This window comes from Diadema antillarum, unplaced genomic scaffold (genome assembly GCF_040938485.1).
Source record: "Diadema antillarum isolate AM-2024a unplaced genomic scaffold, OU_Dant_1.0 seq00001745_RagTag, whole genome shotgun sequence".
Classification (NCBI taxonomy): domain Eukaryota; kingdom Metazoa; phylum Echinodermata; class Echinoidea; order Diadematoida; family Diadematidae; genus Diadema; species Diadema antillarum.
The window spans coordinates 115,285-140,916 of record NW_027272428.1 but is presented as its reverse complement, the minus strand read 5'-3'; the positions used below and the strand labels follow the sequence as shown (position 1 = coordinate 140,916).

Here is a 25,632-nt window from a genome sequence, read left to right as displayed (position 1 = left end):
CCTGCCCGGAAGTCTGTTTAGGCCATGGATACTAATAATGAATCTATGATTTTATGTCCATTACAATTACATTGTAAGGAAACACTTCCATATGTGGAACGTGTAAAACGTGTGTATAGTTATGGTGTGCACTATGATTATAATTGTTATGATACTATATTGATCTACACATTCCCTTATAGATTCATCACTACATGTCGGATGAAGAACTGGTGGACTGGTTTGGGGTTAGAGCGCCCTCGGATGGTAAGGGAATACCAGTATGTTACGATTTTTTAAATATTTATTTTCTAATAAAGGAGCTACAAGATACAAGATATTGCGCTCCATTTGTCTAAGTTAAATAAAGATAGTGGTGTCGTCACCGTAATATTCATATTCTTTCCACCTCACATCGTGACATTTTGTTTTTGCGATTTTATAGTTATATTATCATCATTGTCGCCATGATTGTTACCTACTGTTATCGTATCTCAATAGAATTACCACTTCTCCGTTATCATCGTGGTTTTGATTACTTTAATAACGCTTCTGTATAAACAACCAAGAGTAAGACTGTATTCTATTATTTATACAGACATTGAAATGTCCTGGAATTATGGAATGTTTGTAAGTATTCAGCCTGTCTTATTCTTTACTCTTCTTCCTCGTCCTTGCTTTATAAACTTCCTGACGGCAAAAACCCGAGCATCGCAATGTGAACCAAAAAAAAAAAACACGTCGTTTTAGGTAGTTTTTATGAAGCAGTTCAGTTTAACCTGTAGAATGCAAAGACCAGGGGGAAAATTATGAATGGATACCCTTTGTATGTACACATATCAATACAATGTATGTCTTAATGAGAGATAGCAATAATACACATCCTTTGATCATGTACAAACAATCACCACTGCACTTGTTGGGGTCCTTGGGCGTGCCCACCTCCGGGGGTTTAGATGTAGTTTAGCCAGCGGGTGAACGCCCGGTCCTGTTTCTCCATCCATCGCTCATCTTAGAAGATATTTTTTGCCGCGAATGGCAGTGGGTGTCTTGGAAGAGCTGTTGACCCAGACGCAAGAAGAAGAAACAAAGAAGATTGATGAGGATAACCCAAGCAGAAATTAATTTACAACATACGTTGAGATAGCAATCATGATTTTGCAACTGCGAATTACATTACTCGCAGTGTTTGACACCAATGGTGAAAATAGAAATTACATTCAATTCATATCAACTCAATTCAATTCAATTCAATTTATTTCTACAAATCTGATAAAAAAAGACAGCTACATTGTACAATACAGCGTACATCGTAAGGCAAATGAAATACATTTAAAACATATCTATAGGCTGTAAGAGAAGTGGAGGAATCAACATAGGCTTAAACCAGCCTTTCAAGGTCAATCCCCAAGAAATATATTCAACTATATGGACAAGACCAAACACACATAAAAACTTAAACAGAAGACACTACAAAGTGCAAAACCGACAGGAGGCAAGACAACAAAGCAAGTTAGCACAATATGTTAATCCTCAAATGCATAATAACTGTCTGTTTCTTTTTTAATATACAATATATGATTACTATAGGTCCTCAATTGTTGTACAGTCTTTTCGTTTCACTATGTTCTATTTACCTAATTCTCTGTTATCAAAAGAAGTGAAACATATGTTTTTTGTCGAAAAATGAAATAAACTTTGAATTGAATTGAATAACATAATTAAAAATCATATAAAGCAGAAAAATTATTGACTTAATAGATGTATTATAATTCTATATCTTTTCTTGAATAAATTCAGACTGTTCGTACACTTAAAGCCATTCGGTAAGGCATTCCATAAAAAGAACCAGCATGATATATTGTTCGTCTGATTATATTATCTATGATTTGGAATATACAAATTGTGAAATTGCCTAGTATTATATGTATTTCTAACCTGAGTAAGAGTGAAACAGTTGCCGAAATTTTTGGGCAAGATATCATTAAGGTACGAGTACATAAAAATGCAGATAGTATATTAACAATAATCTAAACTTCTTCAAATATAGGCTGTGTATGAGTTAAGGGTTGAGATTTTGCGATAATTCTGATTGCACGTTTTTGAAGAACATGAGCAAGCTCTGTTATATGTAATGTGTATTCTCCTTATTCTTCTCCTAAGTTCCAGAATACGAAATAGTGTACCCAAGACAACTGACAAAAGAAACGCAAAGACCAACAGAACATCGCCGAACTTTCCACCAGTGGAAAACAAGCCGTGATGTGTCGGGACTACTTTATTACGAGCTGATTGCTTTTGGGAGAAAACACGTGCTGCGGTTAAAGAAAGATGACGGTGTGATATGTGTGTAATGACAAGAAGCTATAAGAAGTAAAAATTTGTACGTTATCTTTTGGACTTCAGTTTGCCTCTCATAACAGTAGACTTTTCGGTATGTTATGAGACAAAAAAAAAAATGTTAATCACAAAAATTGTTCATGATGATAAAATTTGAGGGTGTCATCTCAAAAATATTGCATTCTACACGCTTTGTGTTAGTCGATGGTCTTTCGAGCCAAAAAAAAAAAATGTTATCTCTCTGTTTTATTTCAGAAATCACTTAACATCACAGATGTATTTCATTTACTACATTTCAAAAAGTGCAACAAGCAAGTATTTTGGATGCAAGTTCTCGCTTAATGCATTGACCGTTATGAACGGCATCTTACTTGGCAACCAGAAGCGATTTAACTTGAATTCTGAGCACTTTTTGAGTTCGCCTATACTACAGTAAGAAATTAAAATTTCCCTACGTTAAAGTATTTCATACATAAAGTTGGTTAACATTCAAACTTGTCAGCTCGATTAGGTTATCTAGGATGATAATATACCAAAACTATTTAAACGTTGCCCCCATTTCCCACCCCCACATTGAAAACAAAGAATTAAGACTTATGAATTATTGATCTTTATTTTGATATTCCATCAGATGTCTTCTCTCCAAGTCTTTTAATTCATCACCAGCACACTAGAGGGCGCTCGTCACTTCGTGCTCAACGGTCTAATTGCCACTATCGGGGTGACATCATTGGAGACAACCAATCAGCGATCGAGATCAGTGTGTGCAAAGGTCACTTGGTAAAGACGATATCACTACAATCATAATTCTTGCTACCACTGTCAGTTTCACCACAGTTATGATAAGGTTACTCTGCTGGCTCTGCTGATACTAGTTGATTTCGCGCAACAACTAAACCTACTAACCTTCCCAATTACTATTTTTCCCCTTGGGTCAACATTCACACCACTGGCAGAATTGTTCGACTTTCCAGATGTGGAAGTAGATGTTACGACAGGAAAGTAAAACGTAATGTCATGATTTGGACTCCATCGCATCGGAAGTCAGACGAATGGTGAATATGCATATTAGGAATAAATGTATTACATGATGCATTACATGAATACGCATGCGTCCTATAGAGCCCCTTTATTCTTGATATTTTCTCTCTGTTCACTTCTGTGCTGTCCATCTAATTCGTTCTGCCATTATCATTTACTACAGAACGGGCTGGTCTCCACAACGGATTCAGATTTCTTCATCAGAGAGGTCCCGGAGAGATTCGGAGGTGAGCTGTCGAGAGGCGGTGATTACCCTATTTACCCGCATCTTGCCGTGAGACGACCGCGCACCAGTTGCCATGGTTACGTTGGGATGCGAAGGCGAACAAGTGTAGGCGGTACGTATGTATGTATATTTCCAATACTCTTATTGTGAGAACTGGCGCAGTACATTTATAAACTGTTTAATGAAACCATGTGCTCAAAATGATAAACAGAAAACACATAAAATTATATGAATCTTTCTAAGTGAAGCGACTTGTTTCACGTCATTCCTAACGGTTCACTGATTGAACTCCAAACTGGAGACACGACGGACAGTGTTATTACCTTTAAGTACACCTGATCTATGGCTTAAAACAAGAGTCATCCTTCTTTTGGGGCTGGGAATAAGGAAGCACTTTCAAGTGAGGTTTACTTTCGAAGAGAATTCACCTTCTTTAAATTATTTTTTTTTTCGTCATTAATCGTCAAAAGCGATTTTTGCTTCGGTCATTTTGGTAATTTGTTAGATTTCATCACGTTTGGTACTTCATTCCTTCTTTTAGTATCTCTTATCAAACTTGGATTTGTCAAGTATTGCATGAATGAGTATCCATATTAGAAGAGAGGAACACTCGATTTTCAAAAAAAAAAGAGGTCTTTTCCATCGTTGTTTTACTTTTGCACAGAAACATCCTCTAGATATGCACTATGGTGGCTCTAAGCAGCCAATAAGACTTAGTAAAAATGCTTTCTAAGTTTTCAAATTGTATTCCCTTCTAGTATATTCAGTCAATCCACGTCACTAGTCGCAACTTTGTTTCCTTTTTTTATCTTCTCGAAGTCAAGAGTGAGATAGTCAGGCGCTCAGCGCCAGATGTACTTGGCGGGAATCACAAATACATTGAGCTGATGGTGGTCGCCGACTCAACAATGGTTGGTTACCATGGCAACGAACTGGAGAATTATCTCAAGACGGTGATGTCCATTGTGAGTGCCTCATCATTTTGAGTGAATGTGACATCGACAATCCGGTGCAAAACAGAAATATATACTTTGAACTTCCTTACATGCTTCCAAGTGATTCAATATGTCCGTAAGTTTTGTGGAATGTGAAAGTATAATTCTTTCAGGACGTCCATTGTGAGTTAATTTATTAAGTTAGGCCTTTTGTGATTTGCAATGTACCCATACCAATTCTTGAATGCTTGCCTTTACCCAGGGGAAAATATGATTGACAGCGGTCGAATCATTTTCCGTCGCTAGGTAAAGGAAGAGATAGAGGGGGGGGGGGAGAGAGCTAGAGAGAGAGAGCTAGAGAGGGGGAGGGGTAAGGGAGACTCAGTATATTCTGAGCGAAGCGGTAATACTTGGTGTTTTTATTTGTCAGTTTGTTAAGTTGATACGCGGCAGGGAGTTAGCGATCACGTTGTAGTTTGTTACTTAATTCTGAGGCCAAACGTCCCTGATATCCAAGAGTGAAAAAAAGTTTTCTGAAATGAGCAGATACATTGCATACTGATGTTAAAAGTTCTGGCTGATGTGTTAATATCTACAGTAGATAAGAAGTATCATGTACGCGAGAGATGAAAAGACAGGCTGTATACCTTGGTACTTATTGTCGATGAGCGGAAAGTGTGACGTCATATAAAGCCCGTATGTTTGCTCAATAATAATTGTTATTATACAGGCGGCAGGTGCGTTCCGCAGTGCGTCTATCTCCGCGAGTATCTCGCTACACGTGGTGCGATGTGTGGTGTTGGAGACGGATCAAGTAAGTTTTTAATAATATTCAAATTCAGTTCAAATTTATTTCATATTTCCATTTTCTCAATGATGACATTACAAAATTACTGACAACAAAACAAGAGTACAAAATATATACAATCATGTCTTTTGATTGTAGAAGAAAAAGAAAAAGAAAATATACTTGACACAAATGTACATGGTCACATCGTATGAAAATGTCACTAGTAAGTATAAGAAATATGATGGGGCCTACATAAAAGCTTTAAAGCTTGTAAAACTGTAGGTTCCCGAGTTCATAGGCATATAATTTTACACGGAGAACGGATATGTTTGTCTTGACCAACAAAAATTACACCAGTACAAAAAAATAGATGAGTAATAAACTAATGAACCACATAGATATCGCACAAACCAGACTGCATGCAAATCTCGCAGTGTTTGAATAACAAAAATGCTGTATTATTAAAAGATGTATCGGTACCATGAAATAACTTAAGTAACTTGGTGCTGCGGACAAGGACAAAAGACTGGGAGCGTAAAAAGGTTGCTAAAGGCTTGGTAGTGTGTATCCACTATAAAGTAATAACTGTTTTAATTTGCGTTTGAAGGTGAATAAAGATAAGGAAGAAGTGATATCTAGAGGGAGATCATGACGTAACACTTCACCCCTTCCGTGCTGTAAGGGACTTTGGATAGTGTGCACAATGCTATGGCTTTTCTGTATACCTATAACAGGGGCGGATCCAGGAATTCTGTAAAGGGGGGGGGGGGCGTGAGTAATATTTCTGGTGCCACCTCCGGGTTTCATTTCATTTTTTTCTTTTTATTTCTTTTGTTAACGAAAAATAAAGGAGGGGGGCGTGCGCCGGTTGCGCCCCCCCCCCCCCTCTGGATCCGCCACTGTATAATTGACACTCAAAATACACGCAACTACATAATCAATCTTGAGTCTATCCCCGAAGTCCAAAAGAGATGTCCTGTTCGAGTGTACAGTCTCAGCGGCTGTCTAGTGGAGGAAGTATGTGTTAAGCGTAAGACAACTTCTGTTTTGGAAGCATGACGACGTAGCGGGTAAGGTTCTGGACGCTTAAACTAGAGTGCGCGGGTTCGAATCCTCCCCTGTTTGAACATCCAGGAACCAAAATGCTCTATCCTCAATGTCCTCAGGAAGAAGATGTCAAAAATAGCACCTGACCACGCTAAGGTAATGATAATAGCGGTACCTGTTAGTATAGTGATATTAGCATGTATATGAGGTTCGTGGGTCAGACTGGAGGTACATTATACGACTGTAAACTATTGATATTCCAAGCCTTCCTTTTTTAAAATGTCCTTTTATGCCATCATGTTCATCAGTCTTGTCCACCTTCGTTGTTTGGTTGGCTGGAAAGATTTAGGGCTGCTGCTGCTGTCGATAGTAACAGCGATAATCAACGAAGTTGCCTGATCATTGAGGAAATAAAATAACACTATCGGTTATTGCTTGCGATATGTCACTCATTCAGTATTTTCCTGTGCAACTGCCGTCGAAAAAAAAATCTACCACCTACAGATGGATCCAGTCATAGAACCAGATGCGCGCACCTCACTGCGGAACTTCTGCAAGTGGCAAAGGGGCGTGTACCCGGAGGGCGTCGGCGAGTCCGGACACTTTGACGTGGCCGCTCTGATTACAAGGTTTGACAGTTTGAGTGTCGTTTGCAAAGAATGGTCGTAGGGACGCTTCGTGCACAATATCACCCCGTCATTATTCTTCCACTGATAACAACATCAAAATTTCAAAACACTACTATTTATTATATTTAGCGACACATTTTGATCGGAATGTTGCTACTTCTCAGTGCTGTTTTTCTCGAGGTGCAAGTGCCTACGTGATTGTTATCACTCACTTCATAATGCCATAAGCTGCAGGTATTTTATAAACATCAAAAAAGGGTTTGCAAATCACCACAACACCATTTTCTTTTCATTTACACAGATCACCGGGCATTAAACAAAGTTAGACAATGACTGGAAATTTATCAAATGTATGTGTCTTTCTTCTTTCCTCAACAGGAAGACTGCTTATGGTTTAGAAAATAAAAATTCAAAAGCATCGTGCTTTAAAATCACGAAAAACCACGGATAGTTCCTCATAATGTCGAATATCGTTTCGTAGAACAAACAAAGCTCACCTTTGTATAGAACTTGGGTAAACTGATTGAAAGCTAAAAGCAGAGGGGGCTACATCGTTTTAAAGCTTTTTCTATTACTGTACACGATTCAGGCACGACCTGACAAGAAATGACGTCATAGCAGGGAACACGGTGAAAGGCGTGCTAGGTCTTGCGCACATGTCGTCCGCGTGCGTCGCGTCCCGTCGGTGCCTCATCGTAGAAGACAGCGGCTTGGCTACTGGGCTCACACTCGCCCACGAGATTGGACACACGTAAGAACCGTTCGGACATAATTATTACATACTGTATCCAAGCTACAATAACCAAACCATATAAATCTGGGGTACAAAAGAAAATGGGTTTAGACGTACAAGACATAATATAAGAAATAAGGCGCTTTTTGTTATTGTTGTAGTTTGTTTGTTTGTTTGTTTGTTTGTTTGTTTGTTTGTTTGTTTGCATGACAGTGCAAATTTGCGGTAATGTGGCAATTGTTTTGACCTATAAGCTAAGACATCAACTGACGCCATTAAGACACTGTTTGTTTTACCTTGAAGTTTGGACAAAGTCATTGTTCTGTTCCATTTTTGAAATACACTGTATCTCAATGTAGGATAATGGGACTGAATTGAATATTTACGATGATAAGCATAACCATTCACAAAGTGACGAGGTGCTTGTTCTTAATTAGTCGAAATTGTTTTGGGATGGGGATTCCGTCCGAACTTATCAATGAAAGCAGTTATAATTTGGAAAAAGAAAAGTGGAAAGGGTAGATCAACTGTCTGAAGAGCGTGCCAGAGAGAGTAACGCCTAATCTTGGATCATTATGTAGTTATCTCAGTTCCCACCGAGCTCCAGAGCGTTTAACACTTTCTCTGCCAAGGACTAGCCTATAGACAGTGTTATATACAACGCAGCTGGGTCACAAATCTGCAATCACAGCACACAAAGGGTTAACTGACGTGGTCATCACTCTCCCGTCCTTCCTCTTTCTCCTCCTCTACCCCTCCTCTTCCTCCTTCTCTTCTTCCTCCTCTTCCTCCTCCTCCTCCTCCTCCTCCACCATCTCCTCCTCCTCCACCTCCTCCTCATCCTCCTCTTCTTCCTCCCCTTCCTCTTCCTCCACCTCCACCTCCTCCACCTTCTCCTCCTCCTCCTCCTCTTCCTCTACCTCCAACTCTTCCACCTCCTCCTTCTCCTCCTTCTCCTCCTTCTCCTCCTCTTCTTCCTCCTCCTCCTCCTCCTCCTCCACCATCTCCTCCTCCTCCACCTCCTCCTCATCCTCCTCTTCTTCCTCCCCTTCCTCTTCCTCCACCTCCACCTCCTCCACCTTCTCCTCCTCCTCCTCCTCTTCCTCTACCTCCAACTCTTCCACCTCCTCCTTCTCCTCCTTCTCCTCCTTCTCCTCCTCTTCTTCCTCCTCCTCCCCCTCCTCCTCCCCCTCCTCCTCAGCCTTGGTATGGAGCATGACGGAGCAAGGAACCCTTGCCCCACCTCTGGACACGTCATGGCTTCACTCGCCCCGTCGGGCCCGGGTGCCTACACGTGGTCATCCTGTAGCGTGGAGTATTTGCACACGTTCTTGCGGTATGGTATTGAATATCGAGATTATAAGAACAATCAACGATGTCGTAAGAAAGCTTCTGTTAGCCAGTATTAACTTTGTTACCTAATTTACTTCATAAACTCACGAGCGTTATTCATCTATGTTTTGCTTCGCCGAACTATATTGCTTCAGAATAAAAGTCCATTCTGTCACACTTTTTTAATCCAACGTATTTTCAGAACGGCATGCATGATATACTGTCACCATGGTTACAGTGCGCAATTACTACTAAACCTCATCTGATAGTCGTTTATTCGCCAGCCGTTTCTTTTTAACGCGCGTCGGCTCGAAAGCTGAGCAGAAAGATAATCAGTATTCTGTCATTCATAATTTTTATTTCCAGTGAAAAAATAGAGGCGTGTGGATACACGAGGACTATCATCTACGCATGTATCCTTACCCCAGTTTCAACGAGGAAAGTTCTGTAACTGTTTGATATTGCGCATTTGGATTAGCGAATAAGGCTACAATACAATTCTTTTCAAAAATGGTGTCTTTAACTTATTACAAAGGGGGAAACATTCGTTATTATATAAATATTGGTGCTCTGAAAACTATTAACAATCAATGGAAGAATGGTAGATTACCTCAATAACCTGACTTAAAGGGGAATCCAGTCTAAATTTCATAAGTTAGTCTGATAAAAAAAAGCAAAATCTTACGAGTTCAACTGTAAAAAAAAAAATACTGAAATCGGATGAAAGATAAGGAAGTTATGACATTTTGAAATTTGGCTAATTTCTTCAAAACAGTTCTTGTGCAGTGGATATTAATATGCAATGAGTGAGCTAACCATTTTTATTATCATGCCCTCACAGTTTTCCATTGGTCGTTTACAACAACAAAAAATAACGAAAATTCAATGTTTCTGTCATTGAAGTCTGAAACATGATGTTATTCCTGGTTGAATAACTTCAGAATAGTGATTAGTTAGATATACGAGGATTTGAGCCTCGGGCATATTTGCGTTTGAATGAAAAAACTAGAAATTTCAAAAATTTATGTACAAACTTTATGGTAAGTTGTGAGGGGATGACATGCTCACTTTGCCATTCGCATACCGTTCAAGAACTGTTTCCAAGAAACTGGCGAAACTTCAAAATATCATATTTTCCTTTTTTTAAATTGATTTCGATTGAAATTATACCATTGAACTCGTAATATTTCACTCTTTCTTATCAGACTATCTTATATTTGGACCGGATTTCCGCTTTAAGAGGAAAAATATTTTTCCCCGTTGTATAATAAGGTAGGCCTTACATATCTCACCCTGCAAATGTTTTTTTTTTCCATTAAGAGGTGAAATCATAAACACATTTTGTTTCAGTTCACCAATATCTCATTGCCTTAACAACCGACCGAGCATGACCAAAAACTTGACGCTCTACCGTGGGTGGCGCCCTGGCCAGATATTCCATCGAGACGAGCAGTGTAAATTCCTTTACGCGGACAGCACGGGGGCCTGTAGTCAGAAAATGGTAGGGAACTATCAGCAATCTTGTTTGGGTATAGGTCATAAAGAATTACCCAATTGTTTTAACAGTTGGGGTAAAAAGGATAAGGCTTTTGACTTTCAAGTTGAGGTCCTGCTTTTGAATCCTGCCCAGTGTCTTCAAGTCCTTGAACGAGATTGTCCTCAATTCTCACAAAGACTGGTAAGTCCTTTTGTACTGCAGTTATCTTTTCTATTTTCTTCTTTCTTTCTTTCTTTTTTCCCTATGACCAATAATTCTAATATTGTGGGGAATCCCGTATGAAGGCTCTATTTGTGTATATATAACACTGTGAAAATAATATTTTTCAAGTTTCAAGTTTCTTTATTTCACCAAAGCATGGAACATATTAAAAAACAATACATACATCAATATTCGGATACGATTACAAACATATCAATAATACAGTGAAAAGGAAAAAAAAATACAGCAGAAATAGATTGACAATAACAAATACATGAATAGGTTTAACAGATATGCTATGGAAGGTAGCAGCCAGAAATGAAATGTCCCTTATTTTTAGCTGACCTAAAATCATTCATTCAATTTCAATTACATGTATCTATAGTGTGTTCAATTGAAGTAAAGTGCAGGAACAGGACAAGACAAGACAAGACAAAACAAAACGCACAATGACAACAAAATACGGGATGTCTGGAATCATAAAGAATAAACGATTATACTCTTGACCTCAATGAGTTTGGCTATAATTATAAAAGAGAGTTTTTTTTGTAACCAGATTTAAATGTATTCAAAGAGATAGCATTACGAATTGCACAGGGGAAAGAATTCCACAGGGTAGGACCAATGTAAACAAGTAAATGATAGATCGTTGATAAAAAGAAGTACGGGATAGAGGTAGGTGAAAATCATTCGCGGATCGCGTGCTATAATTATGAATTTGATTATTAAAAGTGAACAAATCTAAGAGAGTCTTTGGTAATAAACGATTTTTACACAAATACATAAAAATGCCAGCTTGATATTTGTACATATCATTCAACTGCAATATCTTCAGGGATAAAAAAAAGTGGCTGGGTATGGGCAAGAAAAGTGGCATGGGAAATGATTCGTATTGCACGTTTTTGAAGCACTAAAAGTCTTTGAATGTAACATTCGTGAGCATTGCCCCAAACAGTTATTCCATAATACAAATGAGGTAAAATTATAGCATTATAGATTGACTTTAAAACAGACTTTGGGAGAAAACCAAGTCTATACATTGCACCAATATTTTTTGATAATTTATTACAAACAAAATTAATATGATTCGACCAATTCAATTTATTATCCACATGAACTCCAAGGAATTTCACTGAAGACGTCTGCATAATTTGACAACCACACATGTTAATAAATACATTGTCAGTGTTAATTTTTTTCTTTGTAAATATCATAATATTAGTTTTTGATATATTGATTAATAATTTGTTCACTCGCAGCCAATTTGTAACATATTGCAATTCCTTATTAAAAACCTCTTGCAGAGAATCAATATTATCATGAGACAGAAATATACTTGTATCGTCTGCAAATAAAATATATTGTAGAATATTAGAAACATTGGGTAAATCATTTATATACAAAAGAAATAAAATAGGCCCGAGGATCGATCCCTGGGGCATTCCACATCTTATGTTTTTGTAGTCTGATATATTATTATCAATGGACACAAACTGTTTACGATTGCTCAAATAACTTTTCAAAAGTTTTAAAGTGACTCCACGAAATCCATACGCACTTAATTTAGCTAAAAGAATATTATGATCAAGTGTGTCAAATGCTTTGCTGAGGTCTAAAAATAAGCCAAGTAAAATTTTCCCCTATCTATTGCACAGATCACCTTATGAATAAAATCAATCAAAGCAGAAGATGTGGAGTGCCCCGGTCTAAATCCATACTGATTTTTCTTAATGATATTGCACTTCGTAAGAAATTCAATAAGCCTATTGGAAATACATTTTTCAAAAACCTTGGAAAAAACAGATAACGCTGATATTGGTCGATAGTTTGTCATTACATCAGAGGAACCACTCTTTAGGATTGGTACAACTCTGGCTATCTTCAATTTATCTGGAAAAATACCAGATTCCATACACTTATTAAATATTGCACATAGGGGTTTACATAACAAATGAATAGCTCTTTTAACAATTCGAACATCAATATTGTCATATCCAGCACTTACATCTTTCTTAAAATTGTTTACAATATCAATTATTTCTTTACAAGTAATTGGTTTAAAAAATGCGGTTGACTCAACCTTTTTAACATATTGGAGATAATCATACTCATATGAATCATCAAAAGAAGAGTTAATATCATTACCAATATTGACAAAAAATGTATTCAACAAATTACAAATCTCTTTGCTATTTACTACTGTTTCACTATTACACTTAATAGATTTAATGATTGTTTTCGAATTACACTTTTTCCCCAAGGCAGTGTTTCTCACATCCCATGTCTTTTTACTATTGCCACTACTGTCAGCTAGCTTTTTCTCATAATATTTCTTTTTAGCTAATTTCACCATATTAGTAACTTTATTTCGATATTTCTTATAAAGAGCTTTACGATAATCAGTCGGATTCTTCTTATACAATTTATACATTTTGCATTTCTTCCTTATCAATCTACGAATATCTTTTGTACACCATACATTATCATTTTTCCTGTGTTTACAAGTTGAAATTAATGGAAATGATTTATTATATTTGTCAGTGACTGAACCAAAAAAGTTATCAAAGCTAATATTACCATCATTTCTATCACATACCCATGACATGGATTCCAATGACCGTAAAAAATGTATAATATTATTTTCATTTAAATCCCTCTTTACTTGTCTTTGGTCTCTTTTTACCAATGAAATGACACTTTTACAAATGCAATAAACAGGAAAATGATCTGATATATCAGTAAGAATAACTCCGGACTGGATTTGGCAAGAATCATTGGTGAAAATATTGTCAAGTAATGAAGCGGAAGAGTCAGATACACGTGTAGGATGAAGAATCAAAGGTAGCATAGAATTCAGTAACAACAATTCCACAAATTCATTTACATATTGCACATGCCCTACTTTAAGCAAATCAATATTAAAATCTCCCATCAAATAAAAAAAAATTTCTTTCCTTTCTTTACAATATCTAAAATATCATTCAAAGACTCACAAAATTCTTTAACTGACTTATTGGGTGGTCTATATACAACACAAATTAGAATAGAGGAATTGCAATTTGTTATTTCTATATAAAATACTTTCTAAAAAATCAGAATTGGTATCAAGGTCACAACGGCGATTAAAAGATATGTCTTTGTGTACATATAATCCAACACCTCCTCCGCGTTTTGTTTTGCGGCTGTTACCAATAAACTCATAACCATTCATATTGCACAATGATAAAGGGGAATTATCATTTATCCATGTCTCACTGATACCAACAATTTTAGTTTGCATGGACAAAGAAGATAAAAAAAGTGATAAATCATCAAAATTATGACACAAGCTTCTCACATTAATATGAATACAAGACAAATATTTACTCAAATCATCATTAGAATATTTATTTTCTATAAAATCATTAAACTCCTCAGGTGTACAATTTGTTTGAAATGACTCATTATTTACTTCAGATTCAGGTGGTGATAAATATTCATTAAGAGTATCAAAGTCTACATCATCGAGACATCCTAGAAATCTACGCTTACATGACATTACACACTATTGCACACAAAATACAAATATACAAACATATACAGTGAATATATCAAACTGGAACACACAAGAAAAGAAGTAATATACCAATTGGAGATAAAATGATGCTTGGAGGGTTGTCATTTTTCAGAAACGATTAGTTAAAAGTTAGGATGAGAACTAATGTCATTATTCTAATTGCACAAAACCAAAGTTAAAATGAAGATGCCATGTTTATGAGGATCAACATTGCACGTACTACAACCTGGTCAGATCGGCTTTGCTGTGAATTTGTCTCCGCATTGTCTTTCCGTCTGATGTCCTCACTGCGACGATGATTCTACCATCTTGTGACCAAGCGGAGACAACTTTGCTGTTCTGTGTTCTACTGGCAAGAAAGGCATCATGGAGGAGAGATCGATTGGGGTCGGTCAAGTCTTCACAGATGCTCAGGCCGGTGCCTTTGAGTTTCTTTCTGTTCGTGAGCAGGCGTTGGCGAAGTCGGTATGATGTCATCTTCACAATTATCGCTCTCGGCTTGGATGATCCGACTGGTGGTGGAGATCGTCGTTGAACGCGGTGACTGCGATCAATGTCGTCTCGTCGTAGCTCCACTCCGAGATTCTGGTTGGCGATCCGACAGACAACGTCATCTGTATTTTCCTTGTCAGCTTCCGGGACACCAAAAATGCGCAGACAGTTTCTGCGGGAGTACTGCTCCTGGTTGTTCAGGTCAGATTGCAGTTTTGCAATCAGGTGCCGATTTTGTGGAAGAGTTTTAAATGAAATGACAAATCACTTGCATAAGTGTGTTGTGTCTCCTTGTTTTCGCTTGTTTAGCCCCTTACCATTTTATATTATCTAGTTCTTAATCGTTTTAATGAATTGTAATCTACTCTTAAACTCAGGGCTACTGAGCGTTCATTTGTCACATACACATCAACGGTGAAATAAGTAGTTGCTGTATAGACAGAAAATAGACCAATTTTTGTCACTCTTCAGAGGTGAAAGCCGTAAAATGCCCATCAGGAGCGAAGTTACAGTCATGTTAATACTTTCCGTTTGGATTACGGCATATGAATAAACATACCTGTGTCCACATCTATTTTCTTTCTCGCAGGATGACTGTGAGAAATTGTGGTGCGGGCGAACGAATGAGGGCGTCCTAGTATGCAGCACCAATAAGTACCCACCTGCAGACGGCACTGAATGTGGTGAGGGTAAGGTACGTTCCAACAATGAAGTGTTACCATGGTTGTGAGGGATAGGAGTGTGTTTACTCAAAGCCAATTCTACTCACATGTTTAAGGGGACCTTGATAGATAAATTAACAAAACAAATTAGGATCAATGTAAGAAAGGAAATATCACCTTGCCAATCCACATGGCAAGGGTAAATTGAGAATTCTTTTTCAAACTATCTACAAAGCCCCCTCCCCCCCCCCCCCATTCAACAAGGAAACTGAGGAAACAATCTTACATGACCATTTTGATAATGATTGACTATAGTGTTTTTCATTATCCTCATTTCGTTAAATTTACAAACCATGGCTTGTAGCTGCGATCACCATGACGTTCTCTTCTCGAAAATTTCTCCCAATGGTGTAGGGGAGGGGGGGGGGGAACTAGCCATAGCTCCTCGTTGAATCACCCCCTCCGGTTTTATTTTGATTCAGTGGTGTATAGGTGGAGAATGTGTGGATTACGGAGAGCGTGGGCCCGATCCGATTCACGGCGGCTGGTCCGAATGGGAACCGAACTTCTCCGAGTGCTCGCGAACATGCGGCGGAGGAATCCGGAAGAAATATAGACACTGCAATAGTCCCAGGTAGTTAAAAAACTCGAAACGCATGACAATGATATCGATATTAATGATGAACACCGTAATGGCAACAGGTTTCCGGCCAATTTCGTCAAATTATCAAGAGGTAATTATGTGAATAGATTGACATTGTTCTATGTCTTTGAAGGACTGGTGTGGACTGGGTTTGCTGTTTCTATTTCTATCTTAGAACTATATAAAGCTTAGACACTTCACACAAGTTAGAAGAGGAGATTTGCGAGAGAATAGTATTGTGTGTGATTTTTTTTACTTCACTGCTGATCACATGGATTGCACCACAAGGTGGCGCTGTTGACACATTATCAACGAGGATGTGTGCACTGCCCATCACACTTCATTACTTGTAGGCCTATAACACTTCCATGTACGTCTCCCTCTCCTATACTATCTCTGTTCCTACATGGAGGCCTTCCTTTGGGGGAGCCAACTGCATCGGTCTGGATACAATCATTGAAGCGTGTAACATATTCGTGAGTATAGGGACACGAGACCACATTGCTTGTATGCATGATGATAATCATGACCTTGACATCATTATGACAGTAACGATAATCATAACAACAGTCATAGTAATTATCATCATTACTACATCCACTAACCACAAAATGTTATGATTCTATCATAATCACTTCACGTATGTCCGGTCCCCCCCCCCCCCCTCTCTCTCTCTCTCTCTCCCTCTCTCTCTCTCTCTCTCTCTCTCTCTCTCTCCTCACCATTCTCACGCCAGCACACATACCACTGTCATGACTGTTCACAATTACAACATTAAGTATCATCATCATCATCATCAATATCATCATCACATTATCTTCATCATCATCATCGTCATCATCGACATCATCATCATCATCATCACCATCACCAATATCATCATCACATCATCTTCATCATCATCGTCATCACCATGTCGAATCGCCTTTACATTTATAGAAATTACCCATAGCTTTAACACAGAGAATGAAAGCTTCCTTGTAGCAGTCACAAAAATCATTGAGGCAGAATTTCTTAGTTATAATGAGAATAGGTCTATAGATATTTAAAGTATGTTGGAAGTTAGATGGAATCACAAATAGAGGCAGAAGTTCGAAACAGACTGATAGCTAATGAACGATTATTTTCTCCAACTTGTGAATACTTACCAACATAATCGTATCTATGTTCATTATTGTTTCTCCTCTTGTGCAAGTTCTTTTTTTGGTAAGTCTCTGGTTTGAGAAAAAAAAAGGGGGGGGTAGAAAACTTCTCAGAAGAAATCAATTGACCTCTTAGCCTAATTTCCTCATTAGGACTGTGAAGACGGAAACCAACTCGGGTACGCCCAGGAGCAATGCGCGACGAGGGATGCCCTACCATACAAGGAAGAACTGTTGCCATGGGAACCGTACACCGATAGGAAACGTGAGCATATCGTGTCCAACCCCCGCCGTAGCAGGGGTTTGTGATGGTAGTGCTATCGGAATGATTATTTGATTGGTTGTGGGATAGCATCAACAATCCGACATTTATGCCTTGTTTTGGCGCACTTTTAGTCTTTGTATGAAATTTAGTATTGAAACGGTGGTACATAATGTATAATGTATGTTAATCTCCTACAATGAAAATCTGTTGCTAGTCTCTTTTTCTGTTCCTCTTTCCCTGTAGGCAGATGGTAGGCATAAATGTTTGTGTAATGTGCAAGAATGGATAGCTGGATAGATCAATAAACAGAAAGATGTGTAGATATCTGCTATCATGCGTCTCATTTTCATACAATCACATGGTTCAGGCTCTCATCAACGCCTGCCACTAAAAGAATCTTATTCACGTATTTGGTGACATTCATAATCATGAACTTGAAAAGAATGTATTTCAGGGTTGGTTCAAGGGAAATGAGTATCAGCGAATTACATATTCCCTTTTCCACGTTCTCATGTAACTGTGGTTTAGTCATCTCTGCAGACGAATTCTGCCAGCAGAGCTGCGTGTCGTATTCGCGGGGAATCGTCGTCAAGTTTGGCGCTTTTGTCGATGGTACGAGATGCGATGTGGTGGACGTGTTCAATCGAGGAGTCGCCATGTGCGTAGCCGAGAAGTGCCGGGTCAGTGATTGCTCGATCCCCATTTTGCTCGGTTTCTTGCTACAACCAAGGAGCTTCAGCCTGCTCCTTGATACTATTGCCAAAGATACAAACACCAACAACAAACAAACGATATTGATGACGATGTGGATAAAATGATGATATATTCGGATTGTGTGACGTCGATGTTTATGATAACAGTTATGACAGTAGTGATTTCTTGACACAACATGCTGAATAAGATTGCTAACAATTTAAAATATACGAAAACATTGAAAATTTAATGATTATGACGGGCACCTTTGAATATAGTGACCTCAAGTCATCAACATTATGATGCCTTAATTGCATCTCCACTTGGTGGCTCCAAAGTAAAAGCTTTATTGAGCACATAGAGAAAAGCGGCACTAATAGTTCCTGTTTCTCAACTTGTGAAGCTGCATGGTATTGATATCATTTTTAGTGGACTTATTTAGTCAAAATATCTGATTTCATATGTATCTTACACTGTTATTACCATGGCAACGTGTTAATATACACTGCCAGTGTCTTTATATTATCCAATCAATATGTTATTAATATCATTTTCAGTGGACTTCAAAATGTCTGACGTCATAAGTATCTTACTCTGTTATTACCATGGCAGCGTGTTAATAGGGACCTATACACTGTCATACAGTGTCTTTGGGTTTTGCCAGAGTGGGTTAAAGGAGCACAGACAAGGAATTCACGAGGGCGTTATTTAATTCTGTGACTATAGTTAGCTATGGACGAACTGAGATTGACGTTATTTCGGCCATTTTCGACACATTCACATTAGGAATCGATTTCACTCGGCAAATCACTCGGACGTTCGGAACATGGCAATCTGCGTAAGCCGTAAGCGTGGGTCCATGCACCAGCGCTCTCTTGAATCCTATATTCGTCTTGTCCCTATATAAGCTGGCGCTCGATGTCGATGGCAGTTTTAATAATCATTATTCACTGTTCATTGTTGTATATATAACTAACTCTCTCTCTCTCTCTCTCTCTCTCTCTCTCTCTCTCTCTCTTTCTGCCTCTGGTATCCTTGTCATTGATTTACTTCAGTAGAACTTCGCGTGCGATTTCGACTCTAATTCGAGCCGTGTCTACGACGCCTGTGGCGTGTGCGGTGGTAACCAGACAACTTGCGACCTCGACAGTGACTTGAACAGAATTAACATCGGGAACGGTGAGAATCCACCTGCTGTCATTTTCGAGTTGTTGTTATTTTTGTGAAAATTGTTTGTCCTTAATAGTGTTTTACGGTAACCGCTGTGAACGATCAAATTTGTGTCATGCACAGAGGGCTAATGGCCTTCAATGGACTTACATATACATTTTGATACAGTTTTATACATATTGATACAGTTTTATACATTTCAATAGTTTTGACAAAAAGTCTGATATAAACAATCACATCGTCACGTTGCGCCTTTTTTGAGCAACACCGGTGTTGTAGTTTTTATGTGATTCATCCATTCAATGTAATATCTTTCATTGATTGTCAGCTCGAATTATGACTTGGTTGCTTAGAAGTTTGAGGCAAGTATTTGTTGACAAAATAATATCAGAATATTCAGTGTTTTAAGTTCTTGAAATGGATCTGAAAAACTTTTTAAGTACAAAATATTACAGATGTACATCCAGACCCATCTCTTCGATCTAGACACAGACATGAGAGAGTAGAATGCTAAATAACAGACTTGATGAACATGAAAAGTTTGCAAGTGGATGTTTTGATTTTCTCTTGTTGAAAAGGCCTACGCACAATATATTTCTTCATCACATTAATCAATGCGATTGTTAATCTTCTGGAAGACAGATGTTAAAATCCTGTTTAATGAAAGACAAACATACAAAACGTTGCTAACGATCTGCTCTCGTTCAACACGTTGTAATTCTAGTTCTCCTCCCTTCTGTTTTATGTTCTTTCTCTTCTTGGAATTGTAAATTCTCCAGTAGCCATATCTATAACATCACACAATGTCAGCATTCAAAATCTGATATATCTGTGCAAAGATAGGTTTGTATAATTGCTGAAATCAAGGCGTGCTTTCTTGCGATAGGAGCGTTTACGCGCACGATACTTGAAAAAGAACATGTACAGTATTCCTTTTAGTTTTATTCTTATTTTTAAATTTACCATCGTCTACATTGTTTTCTTCTCTGACTGCAGGGTTCGAGCCCGTTTTAGAAATTCCTAACGGATCAACGTTTGTAAATGTAACCAACTTCAACAATGACTGCCACCTCGGTAAGCAGTGTTACATTTTTTTTCTTTTTCTTTTTTCGGAGACCCCTGCACGTCCCATTCAACCCTTTCCTATCAATTCCCAATCCGAACCTAGAGCCTATTACCCAAACCCGGAAGAAGAGGAAGTAGAAGAAGAAGAAGAAGACGACGACGAAGAAGACGAAGAAAGGAGAGGGGGATGGAGAGATTTTCAAAAATCTATACACAGTGTCATATGTTGTCGTAATTTTAATACATTTTTGCGTCTTTTAAAACAAGTATTTATTGTGTAGTTTTGCTTATCATTTTTAACCACACTGTCACCTCATTCGACAGTCAGCAATATGTCTTAATCGCAGTTCTTGAGCTTGTATGTTAAGGCCATTCAGTGATCAAGTTCATTTTGGTAGGCCTACTATGCATCCTGGCATTGAAAAGTATGAGAGAAATTAACACATGTCAGTTATTTTGGCCATATACCTTGGCATTTTAAGCGTCGATTGTAGACCTGAACGTATCTTCTCACGAAATTGATTATTTCAACAAAATCGTATACACTACCATGGCGAGCGTATGTAGGTAACGAACTTCATTGATGCACCATTGACTTTGAGATGCCACGACCAGATGAGTTAATTCACCAACGTTCTATAGTATATTTTATATCTGTGATGGACAAACCCCTCAGGCCTATAAGCGGTACAATGTGCAAGGTGACCTGATTTCGACCTCACATATCTTGACAACTTCCTCGAGAGAGACGCGTGTGATAACAAAAGCTGTTGCTCGTTCTTAGGTATTTCTTAAATTACGATGGATTCAGTGAAGTGTGTACTATAATTATATAGTATGTGTAACCCAGCTAGCTTCACGTTCATCCTGACGGTTGAGATTTTATCGTTGCGCCCCTAGCGGTGATCGCTGGCGAACAACTCGTCTTCGGCGACAGCGGCCAAGAAGTCCGATCCAAGGCTTACACGACGGGTACTGACGTGATCTCGTATATCACCGGTGACCATGAGAACATACATATTAGAGGGCCTACAACAACCAACTTGACAATACAGGTGACCTCAGCCACCGACTCTCAAAATTATTGAAGGAATTTGTGAAAAGCGAATTTTACCCGCTGTCAATTGAAATGTATTCCTGTGGAAATTTTCTCTTTAATAAGAAAATGATACTTTTGTATATCCAAAATGATTAGTATCGCAGTTTCCATGAATTTTCAGTGTCGTAGGAAATTTACCGAGTATATCATAATCATATGATATAGAAGTTTATTGAAAACCAGGTAATCCATCGTAAAAAGCCACAGACAAATGATATTCTTGTCTGTTTCTTGTTTTCTTCGTCGCAGAGATAGATTATTCTAATGTGCAGAAATTGTACAGGCAGTTTTCAAAATAAATCCACTGTGCTCTTAACACTAGTCTTACTCTACTGCTGTTGTTGCCATGACACTACTGTTGTTAAATCTTGTGAGACAAATTCCGATAAAACCTTCTTTTTTAATTACTATTATCATTCATTGCAGATTTATAAAACAAATACGTCGTCAGCCTCGGCCGTAGAGTGCGCTATTCAGTGGTCGCTCTACAAACCGAATCAAGAGCCGCGACAGACATACGAGTGGGCTGTGGAGAAATCTGACTGCAGCAAAACCTGTGGATTTGGTGAGTAGAGTAACAAAGAATCGGACAAGAAACTTTTTTATATTTAAATCAATTACTCCACGTCCTTCCAAAGCCATCAATACCGCGGAATATTATCAGGATGTCGGTTGTTGGGCAAGGTGCGGCCCTATGAATTACAATGATTATAAGATGACTTAGAATAGGGCTTGTGTCCAAACATTTTGGCGTGAATTGATTTCTGGGATGAAAATCAGTCTGTTTAAAATACGTTAAGACAAGTATCCACGTTGTTATCACTTTAGGTGCTTTACATATCAGTGTTAACCAAATTTTGCAACATGACTGTCAGTGAAGTGACTTGCGAGGGGATGAAACTTTATGGTTATTGGTTGCATTATAGTTTTGTGGCGTTTCGAAACTCTGTTCAGTTTTATAGATGCGCTGTTGTTCCAGTGATATTGTTAAGACTTTAAGTATTCATTATTGTCTATCTTGAGGAATAAACACCTTATAATATAATCTTATATCGGAAATATTGTCTATTTCTAGCAACATAATGTATTCTTAACATGTAGGGATCCTAAGATCGGAGGTTACCTGCAGGGAGGTAGGGAATGACGCACATATTGTCGGGGATTTTAACTGTCAACACCTTCAAAGACCACCGGTCAAGGAAGAGACGTGCAACACGTTCAACTGTCCATTCAGGTAACGAAGCATGCATGCGCGTCGTATTTGTTTTATAAACTCGCTGTATTGGGGGCTAGTCCGGTACGAGGATTCTACGATTTTGTTTACTCCTCAGGCAATTTTGCGTTTGATATTGTTTTGTTTTTGTTGTTTTTTTACATTCATTAATCAGATGGAGTACAGAGAATTAAATGATTTGTAGGTTTTGCTTGATATGAATATCAATTAGTTGGAGTCGCACAGTATTGCGTTGTAATAATGTCATGTGTTGCAGAAGTGTGTTCTGTTTCATTGGAGAGAATTTTGATATATTTTTGTTGAGGTTGTCATGGTTAATTATAGATTTTCATGAAATTCATTAAAATGGTCCTTGACCTTTTGAAGATTACAAGTCGTAACTGCCGTTGCTCCTTCGCGTCACAGGTGGGAGGTCGGTGATTGGGAAGACTGCAACGTGGCATGCGGCAGGGGCGTACGGTGGCGCAAGGTATTCTGCGCCAGGAGCAACGGGGAGGGTGTAGCGGAAGTTGGCTCGGAGGAGATGTGCGACGGTGCAGACTCGAAGCCTGTACATCAGGAACAGTGTCATCTCCCACCTTGTACAGATGATGGTGAGCATCTATGTAAATGATCCCCTGTTTCATGTATCTAAACAGAACGATGTATACACCGGTGTATGTATAATGTAATGCTTGTTTGAATAGCCCTTTTCAGATCCTCAGGGATCAAACATCCTATACTCTCGATGTAAATAAGCCTGAACCCTTAATCTCGCGAGGATTTGACAAGAAAAGCGATGAACTATAATTTGCGGAAAAGAATATTATATACAATAATGGATTATCTTCTTCGCTGTCTTGCTGTAGTTCAGATACCAGGATGGTTACTTGCTTTCCACTTGGTCTGTTACAAATCTGTCTACGGCCGCATTTCATTGCTTTCTTTAATGCCTCTTACGTGTAATAAAATGATAGTCTCGTGTCATATTTCAGTGTTTGCTTCATCATAATTGCGACAAGTGATCATAATCATTAACCATCTTTTGATCTTGTCATGAAAAAAAGAACATTCTTGGTGATCATTCGGCCGTTTATCATTCATTCGAGCTTGTAGAACAGTTCTCAGTTGTAATATTTACGCGTTAGCTCTGTACATACTATAGAGTACCAATGTTTGATGACATAGCCATTCATCGCCATGGAAACTGGTTCGTACCAACCTCGCCTGACGCGAAATATGAACACTATACTGTTAACTATGCTCGCACCTGGTTCCAACTCGAGCTATATCAAAAGATTGTGACATCATCACTGATCGGTACTCTATTAACACCTTGTTAATATAACAATAGCATGGACATTTTGACAAAAATCGTGGTTCTAAGAGAGTTCGTCCAAAACGGTCAATGCAATCCTACATCCTACATTGAATGACGAAACAGTCGTGTGCAATCTTCCTTCGTTTCACCTCATAATCTGCCTCCAGGAGCATGACATTTATTGTTTAAAACTTTTTCCAGCAAACACACACATTTTAGGCCTATAAATGAAGAGAGTGATCTCAAAATAGGCCAAGCGGCATTTCCTAAACCTTAAAGTAATTCCATCATCAGATAGAGCAAAATAATAAAACATTTCAAGTGACACCTCACTTGCCGCATAACAGGATTATTGTCGAAGTTGCGATTCGAAATATCCATATATTTTCTTATCAATATCATCGTCATATTTTAGTAGCTTTAATCGCAAATATCTCAACATGATAGGCAAAAAGTTAGCTCGTTTTGCAGTGAGAACTTTCATATTGACCTATATACATTCAGTAGGCCTATACCTAATTTTCTCTCGACTCACAACTTTATACTTTGTCATCTAAATGCATCTTCTTGAAAACATTCGTCATCTTCTCCAGCGACGTGCAACCTGACAATATCTGCCTCGACGGGACACTTCTCCTCGCCGAATCACCCCGGCGCCTACCCGCCCAACATCGATTGCGGCTGGACAATCAGCGTCAATCACGGTTATTGGATCAAGCTTACCTTCATGACCTTTGACCTCGAAGGCTCGTCCCCCGCCCACGGGAAATGTGTCTTTGACTTTGTCGAGGTGAGACGTGGGTCGCTGCTAAATCAACATCGTATGTGGGAAGACAAGTTATATTTAACACTTCGTGCGTTTTCCCCTTAACTTCTATATAGCACTCTTGAAATAAAACGTCTTTTCCGGTGTCGTTTACTGTCTAGATGAATGGGGAATCTGATTCGTAACGGTTATGAATAAATTTTGACGGGAATTTTGAAGTGCGAATGATTTACAAATTTGGCCTTTCCAACTGACTGTTTCAATACATTCGGAAACAAGTGTCCGTCGAAATGTTCTTCGTTTTCATTTTATTCCCAGTTCTATTGTCAAAAACAATAAATGAAGAAATAGAAGACGGCGACGCCACAACTATACTGCAATTCTGATGATTTCTTTGATATTTCATGTTTGCACAGACAACTACATAGGCCTGTGTGTGAGTGTGTGTGTGTGTGTGTGTGTGTGTGTGTGTGTGTATGTTTGTGTGTGTGTGATATGTATGTACATGTAGTTGTATTATGTTTATGTCTGAGTGTGTATGTGCTTATATATGAACAAAATGAAATCCTCTACGGAGGCTTATTGACAGGATATCAAATTCCGTCTTGTCATGCATATAGGTGTTGGGATCCAAAGATAGCGGAGCGATGTCCCAAGTTACAAGGCTGTGCGGGCGAAGAGACACGCCCTTCTCCGTAGTGGTAGAATCAGACACGGCACTGGTCCGGCTCCAGAGCGATCATCTCATTCAGCGGACTGGCTTCCTCGTGACATTTGACGAACTGGATCCTTAA

General features: G+C 38.5%; 1 protein-coding gene across 1 annotated transcript; it reads left to right on the top strand.

Annotated features, from left to right (window-relative positions):
• The first annotated feature begins 194 nt into the window (after positions 1-194).
• Positions 195-25,632, top strand: LOC139711991 (A disintegrin and metalloproteinase with thrombospondin motifs 6-like). The gene is made up of 22 exons (XM_071623835.1): positions 195-246; positions 2,951-3,099; positions 3,524-3,587; positions 4,406-4,551; positions 5,252-5,335; positions 6,863-6,987; positions 7,577-7,738; positions 8,922-9,056; positions 10,403-10,553; positions 15,389-15,493; positions 15,944-16,095; positions 16,517-16,580; positions 17,400-17,511; positions 18,040-18,191; positions 19,263-19,383; positions 20,371-20,448; positions 21,340-21,494; positions 21,965-22,103; positions 22,640-22,772; positions 23,178-23,365; positions 24,666-24,862; positions 25,459-25,632. The coding sequence occupies exons 1-22, from the start codon at positions 195-197 to the stop codon at positions 25,630-25,632; spliced, it is 2,838 nt and encodes a 945-aa protein (XP_071479936.1).

Bases quoted from the DNA above. Each gene is read 5' to 3' on its own strand.
- LOC139711991 (XM_071623835.1), top strand. From the start codon at position 195: ATGTCGGATGAAGAACTGGTGGACTGGTTTGGGGTTAGAGCGCCCTCG. The intron at 7,739-8,921 runs GTAAGAACCGTT...CCTCCTCCTCAG, and splicing joins GCCCACGAGATTGGACACAC to CCTTGGTATGGAGCATGACG. The intron at 16,096-16,516 runs GTAGTTAAAAAA...TCCTACATGGAG, and splicing joins AGACACTGCAATAGTCCCAG to GCCTTCCTTTGGGGGAGCCA.